The sequence below is a fragment of the Triturus cristatus genome, chromosome 2_2, assembly GCF_964204655.1.
Source record: "Triturus cristatus chromosome 2_2, aTriCri1.1, whole genome shotgun sequence".
Lineage (NCBI taxonomy): Eukaryota > Metazoa > Chordata > Amphibia > Caudata > Salamandridae > Triturus > Triturus cristatus.
Window position 1 is genome coordinate 714,921,811 of NC_140582.1, and position 24,610 is coordinate 714,946,420.

At 50.3% G+C, this 24,610-nt stretch overlaps 1 protein-coding gene across 1 annotated transcript in view; it reads left to right on the forward strand.

The window, feature by feature from the left end:
• The window catches only part of SNX25 (sorting nexin 25), an 880,463-nt gene that overhangs the window by 763,128 nt on the left and 92,725 nt on the right, over positions 1–24,610 (forward strand). Inside the window, exon 14 of the mRNA XM_085641936.1 lies at positions 11,122–11,286. Coding sequence (XP_085498062.1) covers positions 11,122–11,286 — 165 coding nt within the window. The remainder of the gene's footprint in view (positions 1–11,121; positions 11,287–24,610) is intronic.

Consider the following 24,610-nt stretch of genomic DNA (forward strand, 5'->3'; position numbering starts at 1 on the left):
TTCTTCTTCTTTTTGAAGGCAACAGCAGCTGCAGTGTAGAGAACAATCCAGGGGAAGCTGTTTTTTTCATAAGCAAACAACTTGAAAGAGAACAGGTTTGCACCATTCTTCAAGGCTGAATGGAAGGCTTTCCCTTCTCTGCCAACACCGAACAGCAACCCTCTGGGTGGAAACATTTCCAAACATTTCCCTGCCTGGCAGAGCACCCCAAAAAGCCTTGTGTAGTCTGGTTCCAAAATCAAATTCCACACTCCCGGAAAAAAATACGTCTGCAAAATGATGTCTCTTCACACACAAAAAAATCATCTACTTATCCATCCTGAGCTGGTAAAAACGTATGTTCATGTGCTCATTATTTCACAGCTTGATTTTGGAAATTCTCTTCTAGTTGGAGTTCTTCACCCACACGAGGTCTCATCTTCATCATGTGGGTGTTCTGACACCAGCAACAGATGATGTTCGCTGGGCTAATACAGAGCTCTTATTTTGAGAAGTGTGTTGGTATGTAGGAAGGTTCGTAGTGATTTAAAATGTTTTTGTTTTTTTTGATAATCAAATTTTTTTTATTTTCTTGTAGAAGAACAAACATAAAAGGTACATACAACAGACCAATAAAACTGGCATCAAAATGACATATCATGGGCTCAATGTCAGGCAGTAACAAAATCCTCCCTCCCCTCCCTTCGCCTCCGCCTCCCTCTCCCGTGCCGCCCCCTAACCATTTCCCCCATACTCTACGAAACTTTTTGGGGCATCCCCGTGCAACATATACTGTCCGTTCTTGTGCGGCACACCAGTCCACTCCCCTCCTCCATTTAGCACAATTGGGTGGATCGACCTGCTTCCAGGCGGCAGCAATATCTCTTTTAGCTACTACCAGAGCAGTAGTTAGGAAATATTTTTCGTTGCGGGATCCGTCCAAACCATCCGTTATCCCCAACAAAGCCATTTTGGGGTCATGGGGGACCTCCCACCCCTGGAACTCCGTCAGTTCAAGCTCAATCTCCCCCCAGTAGCTCCCCAAACGCGGGCAATTCCAAACCATGTTGAAAAAGTCCGCCGGGCCAATGCCACAGCGGGCGCATGAAGCCTCCGGGGAAAGACCAGCACGGTAGAGGCGCTCCGTGGTCAGATATGCGGCATGCAGATAATAAAACTGGATGAGCCTCAATCTAGCCGAAGTGGTAACTGTCCTGGGGGCCATAAGGGCGTCTCTCCAATCGGCTTCATCCAATGGACCCACCCAGGTCTCCCATCGCTGCTTCAGCCCCTCCCAGTCTACCGGGGTGTTGTTAACCAGGGAACGATACGGGAAATTCCCCCCCTCCCAAGGCACCCTAGCATCACCTGGGCCTCAGGCGGGCTGTGGTCAAGAATCCGCGAATCCAGAAGGATGTGGGTTTGGACCGCGTGGCGCAGCTGGAGGTATTTATAGAATTGCGAAGGGTGCAATGAAAATCGGCCCTGAAGCTCCTGAAAGGAGCACATGCGGCCCCCCCGCCACAGGTCACCTAAGCGAGAGATCCCCAGAAGGTCCCATGCTCGAAACCCCTCCAACCCCGCCACCTCCCGCAGCCAAGTCCCGTGCCAAAGTGGTGTGACCAGGGTCAGTGTCCTTGTCCATCGGGTATGCCGTAGAGCAGCACGCCATGCCAAGAAGGGGGCCCGCGTAACGTCCGGGAGCGACAGGGGGATCACCGCCCCGTAGAGCATGTTTTGAATGGAGGAGAACCCCACGCGCTGTACCTCAAGCCTATAAGCCGGATCGTCCCACCCGCCCGAGAACCAATCATGGACCACCAGAAGCCGAGTTGCAAGATAATACAAATAGAGGTTGGTCCCTACTCAGGCCTCCATCGTATGAAGGAATTCGACAACGGTCCAGGGCCAGACAGGGCCTACCGCCACCCCAGAGAAACTTAGTCGCTACCTTGTCCATCTCCCCGAACCAGGAGCGGGGGAAGGAGCAGGGCGTATTCTGTAGCATGTATAGGAACTTAGGGAGGGTCATCATCTTGTAGAGTGCAATCCTCCCCAATGGATTCAACGGGAGCGACTGCCACTTCATCATGTCCGATCTGGTCTTGTTTACCACAGGAGCCACATTGAGGGCCCAGCAGAGCTCTGGAAGAAGGGTGATCCAGATCCCTAAATATTTAAAGGAGAATCTCCGAAGGGGAATATCCGACTGCCAATCGAAGCACTCCCTAGACGGGTGCAGCGGGACCAGGACAGATTTTTTGGGGTTTAGGCGGAGACCCGATGCCTGTCCGAAACGGTGAAGAATCAGGCGAACACGAGGACCCGAAACAGCCGGGTCTGAGAGATAGAGAAGGACGTCGTCCGTGTATAGGGCAATCTTATCAGGGACCATACCCGGCCAGTCCCATCCGCGAAAAACTGGGTGCGATCGGACCAGAGCGGCCAGGGGCTCCATCGCCAGAGCGAAGAGAAGGGGTGAGAGCGGGCAGCCCTGTCGCGTTCCCCGCCCCATGGAAAACGTGCGGGAGAGGGCTCCATTCACCAGCACTCGGGCTCGTGGATCCGCATACAGGACCCGGACCATAGCACGAAACTGGATGCCAAAACCCATGAGCTCCAAGACCTCTCCGAGGTAAACCCACCCCACCGAATCAAAGGCCTTTTCAAAGTCAACCAGTAATAGGGCCAGATAAGGAGATAGGCGCTCCCGGTGGGCCAGGGCCAGATGCAGGCGCCGCAAGCAGAGCCTAGTCCCTCGAGCCGGCATAAATCCACACTGGTCCGGGTGGACCAGTGAGACAAGATGCGGGCGAAGCCGTTGCGCCAGGATGGTAGCGTATATCTTAATGAGAGATTTAGGCCGATAATCCGAACAAGACTGCGACGGGGGTTGTGTTTTTGGAAGGACTACTATCGTAGCCGTGTCCGTCTCGGGCGGGAATGAGCCCTTCTCCACCACTTCAGCATAGAGATCCAGAAGCCTCGGGGCAAGGATTTCACGGTAGTGGGCATAGTATTCCTGCGGGAAGCCATCCGGCCCTGGGGTCTTCCCGGAAGCCAAGTGACTAATTGCTTCATCGATTTCCTGGAGCGTGATGGGCAGATCTAGTGTCTCACTAGCCTCCCCTCTCAATTGCCCAATAACAGCCCCGCTCGTCCCCATCATCTCCTCAAGGGAGATCCCCGGTGCCCGAGCCCGGTATAGGTGGGAATAGTAGTCTGCAAAGGTCTGTGCCACTGCGACAGAGGTTGTGTGAGTCACGCCCGTTGAATCCACAATGGCAGGAATAATCCGGTTTGCGCGAGGGTAGGTGGCCAGCCAGTGGAGGAGCGTACGATTCTTATCCCCCCCATCCGTACACCCGGGCCACCGAGGAGCGCCAAAGAGTCTTGGCCGCCTCCATAGAGTGCATACGTATCTCCTCCCGCAGAAAGGCCAGCCGCCGCGCACGCGCGGCATCACTCAATGCCTCCTGGTCCCGTTCAAGTTCAAAGGCTTGTGCCTCGCAGGCCGTGAGTCGCTGGAGCTGTGCACGACGTTGCTGCTGTATGTGCCCCCGGGCCGCCCCCCTAATAGTCGCCTTGCCGGCCTCCCAAAGGATGGCCGAGGAGGAGACAGAGCCAACATTATGACGATAATAATCGGCATGCTCGTCTCCCACTGTTTTCCAAAAATCTTCGTCCTGGAGGAACCAGGCATTCAGGCGCCACATCGGGCGGGCGGAAAAGGGCGGTGGGCCGAAAGCGAGAAGCAGTGGCGAGTGGTCCAAAAGGCCCCTTGGAAGAATGCGGGCGTCCTGCACACCCAAACATTCCGTAGACGGGACGAAAATTAAGTCAATCCGGGCGTGTGAATGATGTGCCACCGAGGTGTGAGTGTATTGATGAGCGCGTGGGTGCCAAACCCTCCAGACGTCGCACAGGCCCTGGGCCTCAGCCCAACTCGACAACTGCCTCGCGCGAGCGGCTCTGGCGAGTGAGATCGGACCCGTCGAATCCATATGGGGCGTGTAGACAGCATTGAAGTCCCCCGCTGATATGAGCGAGCCCGCCGGGAGCGTTGGCATCAAATCTGCGGTGTAGGAAAGGACAGCCTGCAACAGGGATGGTGCCGCATATAGGGACATCAAGGTGAGTGGTCGCCCCTCGAGAGTGCCACAAACTGCAACCGCCATACCCTGGGGGTCACAATGCGCTCGGGCCAGTACAAAGGGAAAGGACCGTCTGATCAGGATAGCCACCCCCCGGGATCCCCTAGCAAAGCCGGAGTGCCAAACCCTGTCATATCCGTAGCGGGCGAGAAAGGGACATTTATTACCGAGGAGGTGGGTCTCCTGAAGGAGGAGCACGTCGATCTCCATGCGCTGTGCATATTTGAGGACAGCCATGCGTTTGAAACGGTCCAAAAGACCATTTACGTTCCAGGACAGTATGCGCATAGCGGCCCTAGGAAGGGTTGTGTCAGCCATAAGTATAGTCGGGGGCACGCCTAACCAGAGTTCTCGTCTTCCGGAGCAGAGGGAGCGTATCCCTCAGACCGTAGGGAACTCCATAAGTTAAGGGGAGCGAGCCCGGAGCAGGGAGCAGAGTAAGGCGCCATCTCTGCGTGTGTTGGGGACCGGTGCCTTCGGAAGAAGCGCGTCCCTTGGGGGGAACGGATAACCCCGGAGTCAATGGCAAGGAGGGCCGGGGAGCGTGCAGAAAGGGGCCACCCGTAGGGCACGGCACCCACACCAAAACTGAAGGGGGCGCAAGCGCATGGTCTCCCCGGAGGGAGAGACATCGGGAGAGCGGACATGGGAGCAGGTCAACAGTGTCTGAATGCCATAGAACCACAACAAAGAGGAAATCATCCCCCACCAACGAAAGCCCCCCTAGGAGGAAGAAAGACCCCCAAACCAACCCCAACCCCCCACCCCATACTTCAGAAACAGAAGCATCTGTCGCCCGAACAGTATGGAACAACAACCAAGCTAAAACGCTCGGACTTGAGCATCTAGTGAACCCCTCAGTAGATCGGAATAAGACAAAATCTCCTGCCCTGGCCGAGAGCTGCAAATATAGTGAACACTGAAGCCCAGACCTTCGCATCGCCAGCCTGGAAAGCACATCCCCTCCCCCCTACACAAGTCCACCTGCATTAAAGAAAATCAAATGACCGGACTGCGGGAAAGATCTGTAAGGTCTATTTGTGAGGCCCCAGACTCCCGGCGTGTCCGGCCCACGGAGCGCGTTACGATCAGCTCTCCTGCCGCACGCCTCCGGGGCATTGTGCGTTGCCGTCGACGGGTTCTGGACGGCCGGGGCACCTCCTGTCCCCGACGCCCAGCCGCCGGTGATCCCTGTCCAGATCTGTGCAAAGGACGCTCCTCCGTCAGCCAGGTCCAGGCTGCTCACGGCGTGTCAAAGAATATTGTTTTGTGCTAAAAATTAAGCGGAGGCGCGCCGGGAACTGAAGCTGGTACTGGAGGCCCATGGCTCGCATCTTCTGCTTCACCTCCGTGTAGGATCGCCTGAGCTCCTGGACCTCCCGGGTGTAGTCCGGGAAGATCATTATAGTGTGGTTTTGGTATGTGAGAGTCTCTTTGCGCCTGGCCTCACGGAGAATCGCGTCTCTGTCTCTGAAATTGAGGATCTTTAAGATGAAAGGGCGGGGGGGCGCCCCCGGAGGCCTGGGAGCCAGCGAGCGGTGGGCCCTCTCCACCACAAACCAGGCTGACAGGCTGTCCGCCGGCATCCAGGGCTTAAACCAGCATTCCAGGAAATCGTCTGCACGGCACGATTCTGCCCCCTCCGGAAATCCCACCAGGCGGAGGTTACTACGCCGGGCGCGGTTCTCAGCATCCTCAGCCCGGCGGTACAGTTCCTTAGAGTGGGTGGTCAGCTCTCGCACTTGGTCCTATAACTGACGGATGTCGTCCTCGGCTGTCGAAATTCTTGATTCGGCTTCGGAGATGCAGGCAGTGGCGTTACGCAGGTCCTGCCGGAGGAGGGCAACGTCGACTTTGATCTCCCCGACCATACCCTCCAGGGAGGCGCTGATGGCCTGCAAAATGGCTGTTAGGTCCGTGTCGGGGGCTGAAGTCGCCGCCTCGGTCGAGCCAGCCCCCCTCTCGGAGGTCGTGTACTGATCAATCCTGGTTTGGGTGCCAGCAAGTGGCGGCCTGGAAGCCCTGTCCTTACCCATGATGGCCGCCCCACGATCAACAGGGGATGTCACGGTCACTGGAGACCCCACAAGGGATTAGGGCGGCAGATGGCAGGAGGGGAGGATGCACAACCGGGGCCCCTCACCCGTCTGGCAGGCCGAATGTCACCAGCAATGCCGATCACGTCTCTGCGCGCCGCCCGAAGAGGCAGCCGAGTAGCGCTCAAGGCCGCCGACTAGAAACTCCAGGTTCGAGGCCCGCCAGTACCCAGGGCAGCGAGCCGCCTCCTGCCGGACAACACAGCAAAGGGCGGATCTACGGCGCCCCCAGCGAAGTCACCGGACCCGATCAGTCCGTGCAGACGCCCAAGTCCTTCAAGATGGTCCTCGGTGAACAGGCAGGACGGACCGCCCCCAATCCAGGCACCTCGCGGTGGATCCCCATCCACCGATGCCAGCACTCAGCCCGGGGCCGCGGGCACCGGATTCAGCTCAGGTCGCCCTCCCCCGGATCTTGACCCTTCACAGCTGACAGCGTAAAGCCTGCAGCCGGGGGGGGGAGGAGGAAAGGATGCCGCACTCACCCACCAACCGCCGGTTTGCGGCGAGAGCAGCTAAGGCGCCATTCAACGGCCCCCGCAGATCGCGAGGGACCAGGTCCAAGCGCAGCGGCGGACGCAGGGGGGAGAGGGGGAGCCGGACCCCGACCGTCGACACCCGGCCCGAAGGGGGGCCCCCCCCACCACTCCTTGGTCACCCCGACAGCCAGGGCCGCCCCACTCACACGCCTCCCTCAGCACCGGCCTCCGTCCATCAAAGTGCGGCCCCCCGGGGCCCGCTCCGCACCCCCGAACTCACTGCCTGCAGTCCTGGGGCGGGAACACCTCTCTTCTCGCCGGGGGGGGGGGTAGGGGGGGCCAGCAGCGGCAGCTGAAGTGTCTCAACAAGGCGGCCGATGTCGCAGGAAGGCCGGGCCTAGACACCACGCGGGAGCCGCGGGCTCGATTAGCAGCCCGCCCGGGTCCCAGCACCAGGATTGTCACTGCCAGCCGCCGGCCTGCCTCCAGGTCGCAGATCGTCGCGCGGGCCAGGCCGAATCCAGGCAGCTTCGGGCTCAGGGCCGCGGGTCAGGTCCGCGCTCCGCTGCGCCAAGCATGGGCCGGCCAGGGCAGCTCGCCACGGATTTAGGCGGATTTGCGGGGTTAGGCGTCCGGAGCCTCACCGCCGAGCGGCCATGTCGGACCGGCGCCACCTAGTGCTCCCAAAATGGTATTAACTATGGAGAATGTGCTTTCTTTTATTTGGTCTGCATCAGACAATGAAGATGGTGTAACAAGTGATTTAAACCTCCATCCTCATTTTTCATCTGTGGTCAGTATGTTTCTGCTCCCCTGTATTGTGCTAAAATATCACAGGGTTTCTGTCAGGACCCAAAGGACATTTCTATCCGGCGTGACGGGGATGACAGGTTTCATTCTTTAACTATTACTTGCACCACTTAATATAGAGTTGGATATGGCCGGATAGACGGGTCTGTTGGGGTCCTGACCAGATCATGCCAGTTTGTGTGAGTGAATGCTTCCCGGCTCGGAAAAGCCCTACGTAAGGTTAAGCAATTTTCCCAGTACTTGTTTTACCCGAATTTGTAGTTAGAAACAGGAAGTAGTAGACTAGGAAATTGGTTGTTGAAAGCTTCCCCAACATATTTGAGGACAGGAGAGACGTTTGTGCCTTTAACATGTTGAACATAGAAATGTTGTTGTCCTATATATTTTGATTGTGATTGTTCATCCTTGAATCATTCCCGAATACGAATTATACAATGAAGGCACCATTTACTTCTTGGAACGTATTCTTTCTAGTGAAGGTGGTTAATTAGTGTGGAGATGTCAGAGGTCCAAAGAGCTGTTAATTTCCCCTTGCTGTGTTTAACTACGTCACACGCTGTGTCTGCAAGTTTTAGCGAGTGTGGAATGATGCCCGAGGAGGTTAATGCTTAAAGTCAGAGGGACTTCTAGCCTGGAAGGTGCACATCTCATAACACCGAAAGCATAAGTTTGCGTGAAATAGTCATGCTCTTGAGTGAATGGAGGACGGGGGATAGACTTCGACCTCTAAGAAGAGTCACCGCCCGTGACCGCTAAGAAGAGTCACCGCCCGTGACCGCTAAGAAGAGTCACCGCCCGTGACCTCTAAGAAGAGTCACCGCCCGTGACCTCTAAGAAGAGTCACCGCCCGTGACCTCTAAGAAGAGTCACCGCCCGTGACCTCTAAGAAGAGTCACCGCCCGTGACCTCTAAGAAGAGTCACCGCCCGTGACCTCTAAGAAGAGTCACCGTCCGTGACCTCTAAGAAGAGTCACCGTCCGTGACCTCTAAGAAGAGTCACCGTCCGTGACCTCTAAGAAGAGTCACCGTCCGTGACCTCTAAGAAGAGTCACCGTCCGTGACCTCTAAGAAGAGTCACCGTCCGTGACCTCTAAGAAGAGTCACCGTCCGTGACCTCTAAGAAGAGTCACCGTCTTTGACCGCTAAGAAGTCAGTCTGTGACCGCTAAGAAAAGTCACTGCCCGTGACCGCTAAGAAGAGTCACCGCCCGTGACCTCTAAGAAGAGTCACCGCACGTGACCTCTAAGAAGAGTCACCCCCCGTGACCTCTAAGAAGAGTCACCCCCCGTGACCTCTAAGAAGAGTCACCCCCGTGACCTCTAAGAAGAGTCACCCCCCGTGACCTCTAAGAAGAGTCACCCCCCGTGACCTCTAAGAAGAGTCACCCCCGTGACCTCTAAGAAGAGTCACCGCCCGTGACCTCTAAGAAGAGTCACCGCCCGTGACCTCTAAGAAGAGTCACCGCCCGTGACCTCTAAGAAGAGTCACCGTCCGTGACCTCCAGGAAGAGTCACCGCCCATTCCAGGACCTGGTCCCTGCCTGCCCCTGAAGGCCTGACTCCTCAGCAGGCTGTGAAAGCGACTTCAAGACAAGATGAGGGCATTTGGCGACATTTACCAGAATGGTCATTTTGAGCCTTGTCTAATCGTAGCAGGAAAGGTGGAACAATAAAAAACAAATCAGGATTCCTAACTCACAGAATGACAACCAAAAATGCCTGCGGGTTGTTTCCAGACCATCCTTATTGCAAAGTCCAGTGAGATGAACATGTAAAAACTGCAGATGAACGCTTCACAGTATCTCTACGGAGTCATGGACATATCCCGAATCTGTGCATGCTATAAAACGAGCCTCTCACATATATTCACAGGAAGTGGATGTGTAACTGGAGGAAGGGAAGGGGAGCTTAACGGATCTGTGTGGAACCTAGAACAAGAAATAGTCTGTGATTGTTGCTAAGTTTCTAATCTAAACTACTATTTTAATATTTACCACGTTCATTTTTTAGTACATTTATCACTGTAAAGAAAATACAGGTTTCAGATATGGCAACTTGTCATACACCTGTAATACAGTATTAGATAACAGCATAGTCAGGGTCAAGGCAGCAAGAGAAGGACCAGCTCCAGCTGAAGGCCAGGCAAGACTTCATGAAAACCCAATCATAATAAACACCTGTGTTCCATTAACACGTGTATTCCGCATATGATGGGATAAGAGTATCACCCCCATCTGACCCCATGGAAGTCATCAGATAGCCTTTCTTCACTCCTTACCTGTGTAATATGCAGCTTGTGCCCATCTCACATCCTTGGCCTGTGCGCTGCAGCGAATGTATTGGGACATATTTCTTACCCAGTCCTAAGCACAGAACCCTATTCGCCAGTCTCAGATACAAGCCCAGTATGAATTGTTTCATAGAAACATGTAGCGTGTGACCCTCAACTCTTTCCCAGTATGCCACAACTGCAGCACAAGGCCACATCCTATGCAGAAAGTCACCTTTTGGGCACCGGTCAGTGCGAGGAAGGTCTTTGTTATGGATGACTGCCAGTGTGTAATACATCCTATACATGAACCTGAAATGCATGAGTTTAAAAATGACATTGCCTATACCCACTTTCATGTAGGCAAAATTCTGTTCAATTCACATTCTGGCTGTGGAACCCCACAGTCCTCCTGCCATTTACTCTTAATTTTAAGCGTCACCAACGGGCGGTCTTTACACAGTGCCTGAGAGTGCAGATTTCAGGCAATCACTGTGTGTTCGTAGTTCAAGCTCCCCCAGTGTGGTAGAGGCTGGCAGCCTTTCGGGTTGTTCAGGCAGCTTTCACTATTGTAATACATAAAACAAAAATTGTCCTGCCTTAACCCCAGACTGCTCCCTAGCATCTCCGATGAAACACTCAGTTGTAAAGGATTCTCATCGACACACACGCCATCCAACCATCCAGATCCTGCAGACGCTTTACTTGTCTATCTCTTATCCGTGCATTCCTCGATCCAAGACGTGCGAAACCACATGTGAAGTTCTTCAGCAGCTTGCATCGGGAAAGTGAAAGAACCTTGTGATTTTGCTTTTATTTTCGTTATGTTACAACTTGAAACGTTCATTTTCAACCATCGAAGTACACCAGGCGATTCTTTGATTTCTGGAACTCCAGCAAGATGTTAACCAATCCAAAAATGGGGTGTCTAGATGGTGGCAGAATTATTCATAAAACGCATAATGTGAACAGGTAGCCATTTTAAGTATATTTGCCTCACTTTTATTTTATTGTTCTTTCATGGCTATAATTATGTCAACCTAATCCTTCTTGTATAAAAAGGCAGTATGTACAAAAGGACTGGCACTGGGTGAATGTGTGCAGTTTTTCAGTGACATATTTAATCAGCGGGCTTCTGTGTTGCTGTTTTTCATTGGTGGGTTACCACTAGACTAGTGGTTGCCTTGATTGATTACTCTGTCTCTGTATTACCCACACATTTCAATATTGTGTTGATTTCATAGGCTCAGTCAATACTTAAACATAACAATATGTACAGTAAGTTAAATTCTAAAAACGCTTTTTGACTAAATCAAAGTATGTTATTTTCCACAGAAATTGCTTTCTGACGAGAGACTCTGTCAGAGTGAAGTGCTTTATGCTTTTTTGAGTCCATCCCCAGAATATCTAAAGGTCATTCATGTGCAGGGAAAGAAGTCTTCTTTCTCGATCACGTCGTTTTTGGAAAAGCTTCCCGGTGACTTCTTCTCACATCAGGAGGTTAGTAATCAAAATCCATCTCCTAATTCTCCTTGTTATTTAAAATGAATTTACAGAGTAAACTTAGCTCTCCTATGTACAAAGTATCTCCTATATACAAATCATTATACTATGCTCAACAATGATAACTCATTTCTATTGTGAAAAAATGTTCTGTCCCATTGGCTCTGCTTAACATTTTGCCTCCCTAGTTGGTGAGGATCGGACTTTGTACTTGAGAAAAATGGCGACAGCGAGGGATGAAAAAGGTCCGCCCCCCACAAAAAACTATTTTGCTTTAGTGATTGCACTGAGGTTACGCAGGGTTCAGTATTGGGTCCAATGTTTTAAGTATAATCAGAAGTTATTATTAATAAGCGAGATACAAGAACCTTGGGTTATACAAGAATCTTGGGTTATACAAGAACCTTGGGTTTGGTTGTAAGGTCGAAGAAAGACATGGTTCTATGACAAAGGGATGGAGACAACATCAGTATAAAGTCAGGAGAGGATTGATTTTTCCATGTACTCAGTAATGTGTTGAGACCACCATGATGATGATGATGATGACGATGATGATGCACGATGAGACATAGGATGATGATGATTGTCTGCCTTTATGTTAAATATGTGTGCAGGTTGCCATGTGTTAATCTGCATTTATTCATGCGGTTTGGACGCCAAACAAAACAGGAATAAAAGTAGGATGCTTAACCGCCATTTGAGGAAGCACTTCTGTCTTACCACTTCTTCCCATAGGGAAAGCTAATCCTTCCCCTTCCCATCCTTCCCAAGTGGTGAGTTTTTGTGGTAAACACTATGCTTCACTTATTTGTGTAATGGTATCCAAACATCTCATCACTCCTCATTGTGTGTCCCGATATTTAGCAACCTAGAGTGAACTTCTTTCTAAGACTTCCTCCTTCCTCCTCCTCCCCCAGCAGGACAAATAAATAAGTTAAGTTCCAACAACAATAAATATTGTATTCTAGCAAGGTATAGGTCTTTTTTTCTGTTTGATCACCTTAGCTTATTCAGGGTTTCAGAAGAGGAATTCTTTACTTACATAGCCTTCTGATTTTCATGGCAAGACGTAAAGTGCGTATTCACACAGGGAAAGGGCAAAACGGTGCCTTCTGTCCCCCCTATATATTTTCCTACTCCAAGATTTCTTTCTTTTTAAAACTGAGTATCCCCGTTACCGTTTGATAGAAAAACCACAAGACATTTACCATATGTCCAGTGTTGTCTCACTCCTCATGGGTAGTGGTCCTGAAAATCATCAATTTATGCCATTGCGAAGGGCAAATGAGTCTAGAATGCTTTGTTATTTTTATTAATTTTCCTCCTTCAGGTAACCCTGCTTTTCTTTTGTAAGTTAAATCAAGGAATAGCTGTGTGGCCGCTCTGTGATGCAGACTCCATAGGCTGTGATAAGCATGGTAAGGGTGCCTCAGGAGAGGAGTTCTCATGTAAGAAAATCTCATCTCTCATTCTTGCTTCTCTGCATTAAACCCTGGCTTCCTACTTGCTCTTTTTGGTACCTGAGTGGTTATGTTCACGGCATTGGGGGTTCTCATAGGGTAGAAACCGGTTAATGCAATGCATCAGGTTGGGCTCCATGGGTTCCTGAGTACTGTAGAACTGCTTGTGGCATGGGTTCTCTTCATGGTGCACACTTGACTTCATCATGTTCATTTCCTTTCCAGTAAAGCCGGAAGATCCACAATGTAGGTTATTTTGAGATTGCTGTACAATTGTTTATGCTGTTAAACAATGTATGCTTTTCTTTTTGAAGGAAAGTTTGCTCATGAACACCAACAATCATGAAGTGTGCACTACTTTCCACAGGCAGATTCTTCTACTGACATGAATGAAGGTGCTGGTCCTTCTGATGCACAACTGAGTCTCTCTTCAGAGGTGCCCCAGCAGCTGATAACCAGTTAGTTGCCTTTGAATAGAAAGGTTTAAATGTGTCTCCTCCTTTCTACGAAATATCTAGAACAGGTCAATATGTTTTTTAGTTAAACCTGTTTGAAGCGCTGCCAAGGATAAATGCTGCAGGGCTATATTTTACTTGATAATTTCAAATATTTAAAGAGAGACTGGTCTTCCCATGTCTTATTAGTATGCCAGAGGAAGATTACTTTTTTAATCTATTGGCATGAGTGAGACTGGTGGCAGAAGCGGCATCCCTCCTGTGTATTGGCCTCTGATCTCTAGATATCTGGAATTTCCCTGAGGAGCTGAACCTCCTCCAATGGCTGAGATTTTTTTCAAACAGGTAGAGAACACTACATCAAGGGGCATGCAGGGCACCTGTTCCTGGGCACAAAGCTGGACCACTACTTGACGTAGAAAAGAAGGTGAGAGGTGAATGAGTCCATATGGCCAGTTTAACTAAGACTGCTGGTAAGGTTTCTATCACCCTGCAAAGCGGTGGCACCAATGCGTGAAGGGACATTATCTACTTAAAATGGTGCTAGGAGCTTTGTCTGCTTGTAATTGGGGACCCCGTTGAGTCCATTAATGTATGGATCAGGCTCTTATTTCCATGCTTGAGGTGCTGGTTGCGGTGTATGCTCACGTATGACTTTGAAAGAGAGAACACCGTGAAGGAGAATGAAGACTGCAGTGTGGGATGCCCATCTACAAGTCGATGGGATCAGAAGATGCAAAATTGAGCAGAAGTGAATATTGACTTTTGGCAATGAAGACTGACTTCGAAAGTCCACAGAGACAACTGATGCTAAAATGTCCTCTTTGAAAGAAGCTCTGGGGGAAATTAGAGGGCACGTCGCCAAAAAGATGCAGAGGTGAATCGTTGAGCGCACAGACATGCAAGATAAGAGCCGTGGTACAAGAGCTAGAAACGTAGATGGAACTATCTAGATGATTGTCTGGTTTTCTCCATCTCCAGGCTTTGAGATGAGGTATAATTCCCATAAAATGCAGCAAAGGTCTGTGTTTGAAGATCTTGTGGGTAGAATGTCCTCTAAACATGATGATGTAAAACTACCAATCCAGAGTTTTTTTTAATATTGAGGTTTTTGAAGTGCTACACCCATGTCCTGTGTTTGTGTTTATGGTATTAGGATTGCCCACAAGGGCCCCTGCAGGCAGAGAGACTTTGAACTGGCACACTCCTATAGGTACTGGACATCCAGCAGCAATGGGAGCTACTTACCGGAACAGCCATGAAGCAGAACAATCTGACCATGTAGGGAATGAGAATACCTACACAATTTAAAAGGCAACAATCTTATAGTCTGTAGCTGTGAGCCTGGGAGTAGTTCTGAAACATATTGAGGCTAAGGTGAAAGGGGAAGGTGCATGTGTTCACTCACCCTTTCCATGATCACGCATCGCGAACAGCACTGTTAACCACAGAAAAACCATACTGGGTTGGAGCCTCCATGATATATCCTCCATGGACAGTATATTTTTACTGTTTTTTGTGTTAACCGCTTGAAATCAGTTCTTGTTGAACTTCTTATTTCAGAGTGTTATCACATACATTTATGCAAGTGTTTATTTTGAAGCTTGGTAGCGCCCCAAGCCCCACCACCCCTCTTTTTAGGACCTGGATTGTTTCTTCGTAGGCGTCTGCCTTCTGAATTTCATATTGATCCTGTAATACCCTTAAACATTTTATAAGCTTTAATGTTTTGTTCTGATCACTCCCGTATTCTTGTAACCTATACGTTCGAGGCATGTGGGCTGCTGAATTCATATCTGTGCATAGATCGCCGCCTAGTGTTGGGTCCGGATGTTTGCACGTTGTTGTCCTGGAAGAGTCTTCAAAGTATCCTGGGATAGGTGACTCCTCCCCTGGACTACAGTGCGCATGGGCATCCTCTCCATCCTCAGATTGTTTTTTTCCGCCATTGGGTTCGGATGTGCTTATCTTGACTCAAGTTAGGAAAAACGTTTTACAGGCCAAAAGGCCTTTAGTTCACGTCGGTACTGTTCCCGATCGGTATCGATAGTTATTTGTTAGTTTACTAACTTCCAGAAACCAACTTTTTCGCATCATACCCGTCCATCGACCCGACATCGACGATGGAATCGAGGACGCCCTTCAAGCGGTGCCCTGTATGCAATGCGAAATATCCCCATGTCGACGTCCACCCGGTGTGCAACAAATGCCTTTCACCGGATCACGACGAGTCCACATGTATGGCCTGTGCCCGATTCCGATCCAAGAAGACTCTCCGGAATCGTCGAGCAGCGAGGCTCGAAGCGCAGCAAGCGGCACCGGCCCCGACTGACATCTTCAACGCCGAGGACGAAGATGTGCAAGACGTGGAGAACCTACCCTCCAGCCCCGCTTCCGAACACGACTCCGGATCGGAAGACGTCGAAGAACAACTCTTCCACAGAGACGAAGCCGACACCGAGGTAGGAGAGTACAATGAGGCCTTAGGGGCCGAAGAGAGTAGCTCCGGTGACGAGCAAGGCCTACCCGAACAGACTTTGGATATCCCAGTGCGTCAGTCTGTGGCTCCGGTCGAGGGATCGCCTTCGGGCCTTACCCAAGATCTATCCCGCATCCATTCGGCCCTGCCCTCTGGCCCGGCCTCGGTCATTAAGCGGCAGCCTATACTACCCAAAACGGCTGGTTTCCCTTCATCGAAACCGAAACCGCAAGCCGTCTCGGTTCAGCAGAAACCGAAACTGAAAGTCACACTGGTCGGATCGAAGTCCACCACGCCTTCGACGCCAGCCAAACCCGTCGGCACCGACCGCACCAAACGGGACTTCGGTGCCGAGCTTGCAGCAGCCGACGTCAGCACCGACGCACGGAAAAAGACCATCGGTACCGCCAAGCCGCCTCGGCTCCCGGCACCGAAACAATCGGCTCCGACCACAAAGGTCAAAATGGCTGCTGGATCTCACACCACTTCCAAAACCGCACCAAAGGCACAATCATCGACGCCGTCGACAGCTACTACCTCTCCTCGACTCGATGACCCCGTGGCACCGAAGACGTCCACGCCTGCCTCAACGGAACCGGTCGGCGCCAAAGAACCGTCGGCGTTCCAGGTGCGGCAAGTTTCAGCATCCTTGCAACGCATCAAAGATAAGGCGGCCCTCCAGGACACATCAAGCTCCGAGCCGAAAAAGGCTCAAAAAGCTTCTCCGGCACCGGCCAACATCACTTTTGGCCTGCCACCATCCACGGCGCCAAAACTGTTCGAAATCAGAACACGTGTCACCCACACCAGGATCACACCTGCAGAACACTCTCCTACGGAGACGTCGCCTTCACACATCATCGATGCCGCAACAGGCAGAATGATGCTTCACAAAAGGAGGACAACTTCTGAGCCAGCTTTGGACTCCTACCGGATCCCACTAAAGAAAAAGCTGCCAGTGGATTCGGAACCACTTCTTTACGAGCCTCTCCATGCCTCTTACCAAGATCCACAGTCCTTCTCTCCGACACACTCCGACACAGACGTTTTGGAGGACTACATGGGTGACCACGTCCCCTACCCCGGAGAGATGGACCCTCAAGGCCAACAGGACCCTGACCAAGCTTGGGATGACCCTGTAGACTCGGGTGCACCTATGGATACACAGGACCCGCAACTCTATGGAGCAAAAACGTCTCCCACAGAGGACACTGCCGCATTCAACGCCCTCATTGAACGTGCTGCGGCCAATCATGGTGTTCAACTCCACTCTGACACCATCGAGGACGATTTTCTCATGGACACTTTCGCATCCTCAGAAAAACATGTTAAAACTCTACCCATGTTGAAAGGTGTCCTCAAACCAGCAAAGGACATTTTCAAAGAACCCACCAGGGCCAGAGTAATAAACCCCAGAATCGACAAAAAATATAGGTCAGCGCCTGGGGATCCTACCTATATTAGAGGACAGTTGCCTCTAGATTCCATAGTAGTCGCGAATGCTCGTAAACGGGCGCACTCGCAGACGACTGGGGATGCCCCTCCCCCGGACAAAGAGTCCAAGGTGTTAGAGACCTCCGGCAAACGGGTTGCGGCCCAAGCAGCTAACATATGGCGTATTGCCAATACCCAAGCGCTCCTGGCTCGCTACGACCGAGCGCATTATGACACACTTGAAACATTACTACAACATCTCCCTGACTAATACAAAGAGGGAGCAGAGATCCTCATCAGAGAGGGACAACTCCTCACAAACGCATCCATCAAGTGTGCACTGGATGCCGCAGATACAGCTGCCAGAGCCATAAACACTAGCGTCATGTTACGACGACACGCCTGGTTACGAATCTCCGGATTCAAACCTGAGGTGCAAAATAACATCCTCAACCAGCCGGTCAACCCAGACTACTTATTCGGGCCAGAGGTTGACACCACACTAGAAAAAATAAAGAAGGACACAGACACTGCAAAGTCCATGGGGGCTCTCCAAACGCAGACCTTTCGGAGTGGCTCCTTTCGTCGCCCCGGTAATAGAGGAGCAGGTAGAGGACAGGGGTCACAGCAAACCTACAACAAGGGCAACACCCAAAGTACCTACGATAAAATCACCAGGGGTGGATATCGTGGTTCAAGCACAAAGGGCAGAGGACGCGGATACGGCAATACCAGATCCTCTCCCAAGAACAAACAGTGACGCCCTCTCCCTTCCTCCCGACCACACAACACCTGTCGGGGGAAGGTTGCAAAAGTTCCTGGACACGTGGAACTCCATCACCACGGACAGGTGGGTCAAAGATATTATCAAACACGGTTACTGCCTAGAATTAACCTCTACTCCACCCACAATACCCCCAAAACACCGTCCTATGTCCTCAGAGCACTTAGCGCTATTACAGCAGGAAGTGCTAAGCATGATGCAAAAAGGCGCAATAGAGGTCGTACCCGTCCACGAGCAAGGTACAGGGGTGTACTCCCTGTACTTTTTAATACCAAAAAAGGACGGGTCACTCAGACCTATACTAGACCTAAGACCCCTCAACCGCTATATTCTTTCGGAGCATTTCCACATGCTCACCCTGCAACAAGTCCTCCCACTGCTCAAACAGGGAGACTTCCTGGCCACACTAGACCTCAAAGATGCGTATTTCCACATACCCATTCACCCATCACACAGGAAATATCTCAGGTTCACTATTCAAGGGCAGCACTACCAATTCAAGGTTCTTCCCTTCGGCGTCACAACAGCACCCAGAGTTTTCACAAAGTGCCTAGCTACTGTGGCGGCACATCTACGGAGGCAGCACACACACGTCTACCCTTACCTGGACGACTGGCTTGTTCAAGCAAAGTCAGCCCAGCAATGTGCCAGCCACATGTCCCGCACCATTCACTTCCTTCACAGTCTGGGGTTCTCACTAAATTACCCAAAATCACATCTCCAACCCGCACACGTACAACAGTACCTAGGTGCGACCATAGACACTCTGGCGGCCACAGCTCAGCCAAATTTAGTGAGAATCAACAGCATGCAAATGCTGATTTCCAAGTTCAAACCACAACACTCCCTTCCCGCGCGAGTGTTCATGCAGTTGATAGGCATGATGGCCTCCTGCATTTTCATAGTCCCACACGCGAGACTACATATGCGCCCGCTTCAGGAGTGCTTAGCACGTCAATGGAACCAGGCTCACGGACAACTAAAAGACCTAGTGTTGGTGAGCGGTCGGGCATACAACTCTCTGCATTGGTGGAATCCACAAAACCTTTGCAAGGGCCGACCGTTCCAAGAGCCTGTTCCACAAATAATACTGACAGCGGACGCGCCTCTCCAGGGATGGGGAGCTCATGTACTCAACTACACAGTGCAGGGACTATGGACAACACAACAAAAGAAGATGCACATCAACCTTCTAGAACTGATGGCAATCTTCCTGGCTATGAAAGCATTCAAAGTACACTTGTGCAACAAAGTCGTGTTGATCCGGACGGACAACATGACCGCCATGTACTACATACAGAAGCAGGGAGGAACACACTCTCCACAGTTGTCTCATCTGGCTCAGAGCATGTGGAAGTGGGCCATTCAGAGGAACATGTTCCTCATGGCGGAACACCTCCCCGGCAAGGACAACCAGATGGCGGATCTGCTCAGCAGACACAGCCACCAGATGCACGAGTGGGAGTTACACCCATCAGTACTCCAACCGTACTTCCAGCAATGGGGTCATCCAGAGATAGACCTATTCGCCACAAGCGAAAACGCAAAATGCCAAAGCTTTGCCGCCAGGTTCCCACATCCACAGTCGCAGGGCAATGCGATATGGATGAACTGGTCCGGCAGATTTGCGTACGCTTTTCCCCCAGCACCGTTGATACCGCTGGTGGCTCGCAAACTCAGACAACACTCACTGACACTCGTCCTGGTTGCTCCAACGTGGGCACGCCAGCCATGGTACACCACTTTTCTCGAACTTTCCGTGGTGCCGCATCAAAGGCTGCGGATCAAACCCGCGCATTTGACGCAGAACCATGGAGAGATTCAGCACCCAGATCCGCAACAGCTGAACCTGGCAATCTGGCTCCTGAAGTCCTAGAGTTTGGCTACCTAAACCTGACACCTGACTGTATGGACATCATTAAGGAAGCTAGAAGACCCACTACCAGAGCTTGCTATGCAGCCAAATGGAAAAGATTTGTCATCTATTGCAATAATAATGACATTAACCTGCTAGACGCATCCATCCAAAACATAATTTGTTACCTCTTGCACCTATACCGATGCAATCTGGCGTACACCTCGATACGTGTCCATTTGACCGCAATATCAGCCTATCTCCAGAACAGGCAGCACCTCTCTTTATTCAGAGTGCCTGCCATCAAAGCATTCTTGGAAGGACTCGAACGAGTAATTCCTCCAAGCCACCCACCGGCTCCGATGTGGAACCTCAACTTGGTCCTCACACGCCTGATGGGTCCACCCTTTGAACCTCTACACTCATGCGAGATTCAATTCCTTACCTGGAAAGTAGCTTTCCTAGTAGCGATCACTTCTTTAAGAAGAGTTAGTGAACTCCAGGCACTAACCGTTCAAGAGCCGTCTATACAGGTTCACGCCAACAGGGTCGTACTACGTACCAACCCCAAATTCATGCCCAAGGTGATATCGCAGTTCCACATGAATCAAACTATTGAACTGCCCGTTTTCTTTCAAAACCCACAAACTGTCACAGAAAGAGCACTCCATACACTAGATGTGAAGAGAGCCCTCATGTACTATATCGACAGGACTAAGATCTTTAGGAAGACTAAACAACTTTTCGTTGCCTTTGCCCCACACCACAAAGGTAACGCTATCTCCAAAGCAGGTATAGCCAGATGGATCGTTAAATGTATTCAAATTTGCTATCAGAAGGCTAAACGCACATTAACGATTCCCCCACGAGCCCACTCAACACGCAAGTTAGTGGCCTCAATGGCTTTCCTGGGAAACATCCCTTTGCATGATATATGTAGAGCAGCCACCTGGTCCACTACACACACATTTACCAAACACTATTGTGTAGATGTGCAATCAAAACAGCAGGCAGCTGTAGGACAGGCTGTTCTCAAAACTCTTTTTCAGACCGCTGCAGCTGGCACTGGTAGCCGCCGCTAATAGGAGGTACTGCTATGTATTCTATGCACAGATATGAATTCAGCAGCCCACATGCCTCGAACTGAATATGCTACTTACCAGTATGCATCTGTTCTTGGCATGTAGGGCTGCTGACATTCATATCGCCCTCCCTCCTCCCCGGCGCCTGTAGCAGCTGCAGCTCTCAGAATTACTGTAAGCATGGTCATCACTTTCTGTATCTACTCCATCACTGCCACAATGGCGAAAAACAATCTGAGGATGGAGAGGATGCCCATGCGCACTGTAGTCCAGGGGAGGAGTCACCTATCCCAGGATACTTCGAAGACTCTTCCAGGACAACAACGTGCAAACATCCGGACCCAACACTAGGCGGCGATCTATGCACAGATATGAATGTCAGCAGCCCTACATGCCAAGAACAGATGCATACTGGTAAGTAGCATATTCAATATGTCTTGATATATATTAAAGCATCTTGGATGGAAAAATCTCAATATAATTGTAAATGCGTATATGGTAGTTACCGCTCTCTCCTTTCCATCCCTTCGAAGAAAAGGCTTGCTTACTAAACTAGAAAGTACCATATTCTTCTTCAGTTTAAAGATAATGTATGCCTCTGGCTTTGCTCAAAGTCCTATCTCTGCCACAATAATTCAAAATGCATGTCATTTTGTAGGACCCCAACAGTTTCTTCTTAAACTCTCAGTTTGAAGTGTTGGGTCTAACCAGATGTGGAACCAGGCTTCCAGAAATTACAAGTGTTCATCCTCGCTTCTCCTGCCAGCACTGCCTCTATTTTGATGTAATATTTCAGGCTGAGACTTGATGGAGTTTGTGAAAGCTTCAGCACTAAACGTTATGTTTGAGGCATGTGTGCTGTAGATACACATGCTTTGCATACTCCTGCCATCTAGTGTTGGGTCCGGTTGTTTGCAAGTTGTTTTTATTCGAAGAAGTCTTTCCCGTCACGAGGTAAATTGACTCCTCCTTTCGGTGATAGTGCGAATGGGCATCGACTCCATTGTTAGATTGTTTTTTTCCGCCATCAGGTTCGTAAGTGTATTGCTGCGCTCCGGCTCGAAACCATTCTTTGGGTTCCCCTCGGTGCGCAATCCACTCTATCCTTGACTGTATTTTTCTTGTTTGCGTTTCCCTGTTCTCCGTTTATCGAATCGATCGGGAAACACTCTATGTTCGATCGGAAACATCGCGGGAGGCCCTCTGGCCTAGCTGCGTTGGTCCACCCTTCCGCCGATGGAACGAACTCCATACCAATTCTGTCCTTGGTTCCTCGTCAAGTACCTTTGCACCGACCTACATCAAGTTTGTAGCTTGTGCCTCTCAGCAGAGCTCAAGGAGAAAGACTGCGACTCTTGCAAGTAGTTTTGGTTGAAGAAAACTCTACATGGTTGTCGGGCTCGACGGCATGATATGCAACACCAAAGCATTCAGCACACTCCGGATATCTTCGGCAAAGAATCCAAGCATGAAGAGGTCGAAGCGTCGGCGGCAGAAGAAGAGGCCTCCGTTCCAGAGTCATATTCTGAACTCGAGACCGATTTGGAGTCGGAAGATGTGCCTCCAGGACCGGGTGCCATGAGTACCGAAGACCCCTTGCCCCCTAAAACCTTTTCCAAAAAACATAAGGCTACGGCACCACCTCTGCCTTCTGGCCAAGGTCAGCACCGAGACAATGTTTCCGACGCCCCACCTTCTGGCTCGGCACCAAAACAAATCGTTAAGTCTTCCGGCTCGGGATAGAGTCAGCAGACTTCATCTTCGGATCCGAAACCCTCTGGTTCAAAGGACAGATCTGGTTCGGAGCCAAAACACTCTGGTTCAAAGGACAAACTTGGTTTGGAGCCCAAACCATCCGCTCTGAAACAAACACATGCTTCGGAGTCAAAACCTTCTGCTCCCAAAAGCAAATCTGTTTTGGCTCCGAAATCAAAGGACATCCTCTCTGAGCCTCCCAAACCAATATTAGACATTTTCAAAGTTAAATTGGATCCTAAACAAAAGAATATTTATATCCATTCTGATACAGGACATATTTCTGCTAAAACACCAGCCAAACACAAACTTCCTTCAGAGGACCCTGCAGATAAAATCCCTCTGATTAAAAAGAAAAAGGACATGGCTACCAGCCCTGCTTATCCTCACTCGCAATCCCCTCCACCTCCAGATTTACCAATTCTAGATCCCTTACACATAACACCTCAGGAATCTCCACATACACAGCCTGAAGGGGATGATATTGATGAAGAAGACACTCATTTGCCTGTAGACTCGTGTAATGATTACACCATTGACCCTCCAGGGGATACTGACCCAGACCTTTACCCTGCAAAGTCATAACCACCTGATGATAATATGGCTTATCAAGAACTTATTGCTAGAGCTTCAGAGTATCATGGGGTGGCCTTACATAAAGAATCCTTAGAAGAAGTCTTTTTATTTGAAACACTTCGGTCCTCACACAGGTTAAGTCAAATACTCCCAATGCTGAAGAGCATGATGAGGCATGCATATGAAATCTTCAAAGACCCTGTGCCAGCATGTATTTTAACTCCCAGAGTCGATAAAAAATATAAACCTTCTACATCTGATCCTGTTTCTTTCAAAGGACAATTTCCGCTCTTCTCCCTAGTGGTGTCCAATGCTCGCAAAAGAGCTAATTCACAAACCCCTGGTGATGCACCTCCCCCTGACAAGGAATCCAAGCTTATAGATGCCTCGGAGAAATGAGTGGCTGCTCAAGTCCCTACCCACTGGTGCATTGCAAACACACAGAGCCTACTAGCTAGGTTCAACAGGGCACACTGGGATGAGATGAAACAACTGCTCCAATATCTCCCAGGCAAACACAAAAGCAAAGCACAAGAGTTAGTTCAGGAGGGCAAACTCATTTCTAACTCTTCTAACAGATGTGCTCTAGATGCTGCTGATACTGCAGCTCGGGAGATAAATACCAGCATTCTCCTCAGAAGGCATGAATGGCTTAGTATTTCGGGGTTTAAACCTGAGGTTCAGCAATCCATTTTAAACACCCCGTTTGACAAACAACACTTATTTGGTCCTGAAGTTGATCAGGCTTTGGAAAAAATGAAAAAAGACACAGAAGTGGCAAAGTCCATGGGAGCGCTCCAATCCCCATCAAATAAGGCTCCTTTTGCTGCTCCTTTTACAGAGGAGGGTCCAAAACCTCATCCTCAGACCCAAATGATTCCGCTTATACAGGCAATACCCAGTCCTCCCCTCTAGAGGTTTTTATAGAGGAAGGTATAGAGGAAACACTTCCAAAGGTAGGGGTAGAGGTGCCTCAACACGTAACTTCCCTTCGCCTAACAAACAGTGACTTGCCCACATCTCCCCCTATTATTTAAGACTTGTCGGGGGAAGACTTCAACATTTTCTCTCCATTTGGCAATCCATAACATCCGAAAAAGGGGTGATAGAACTTATCTGACATGGTTATTGCCTGGAGCTTAACACCAATCCTCCAATTATTCCACCTCGCACTCACAAGCTTACAGTTACTCAAATGAGAGGTGCAATCTCTCTTGGAAAAGGGAGCCAGAGAACCAGTTTCATTACAGTACCAAGGTTCAGGGGTTTACTCTCTCTACTAGCGTCATGCATTGCAATAGTGCCTCATACAAGACTACACATCAGTGGAATCCGTCACAGGGTCAATTAACAGATCTAGTGTTCGTAGACAGCCGCACCCATCGCTCTCTGCAGTGGTGGAACCTACAAAACTTATCAAAAGGACAGCCCTTCATAGACC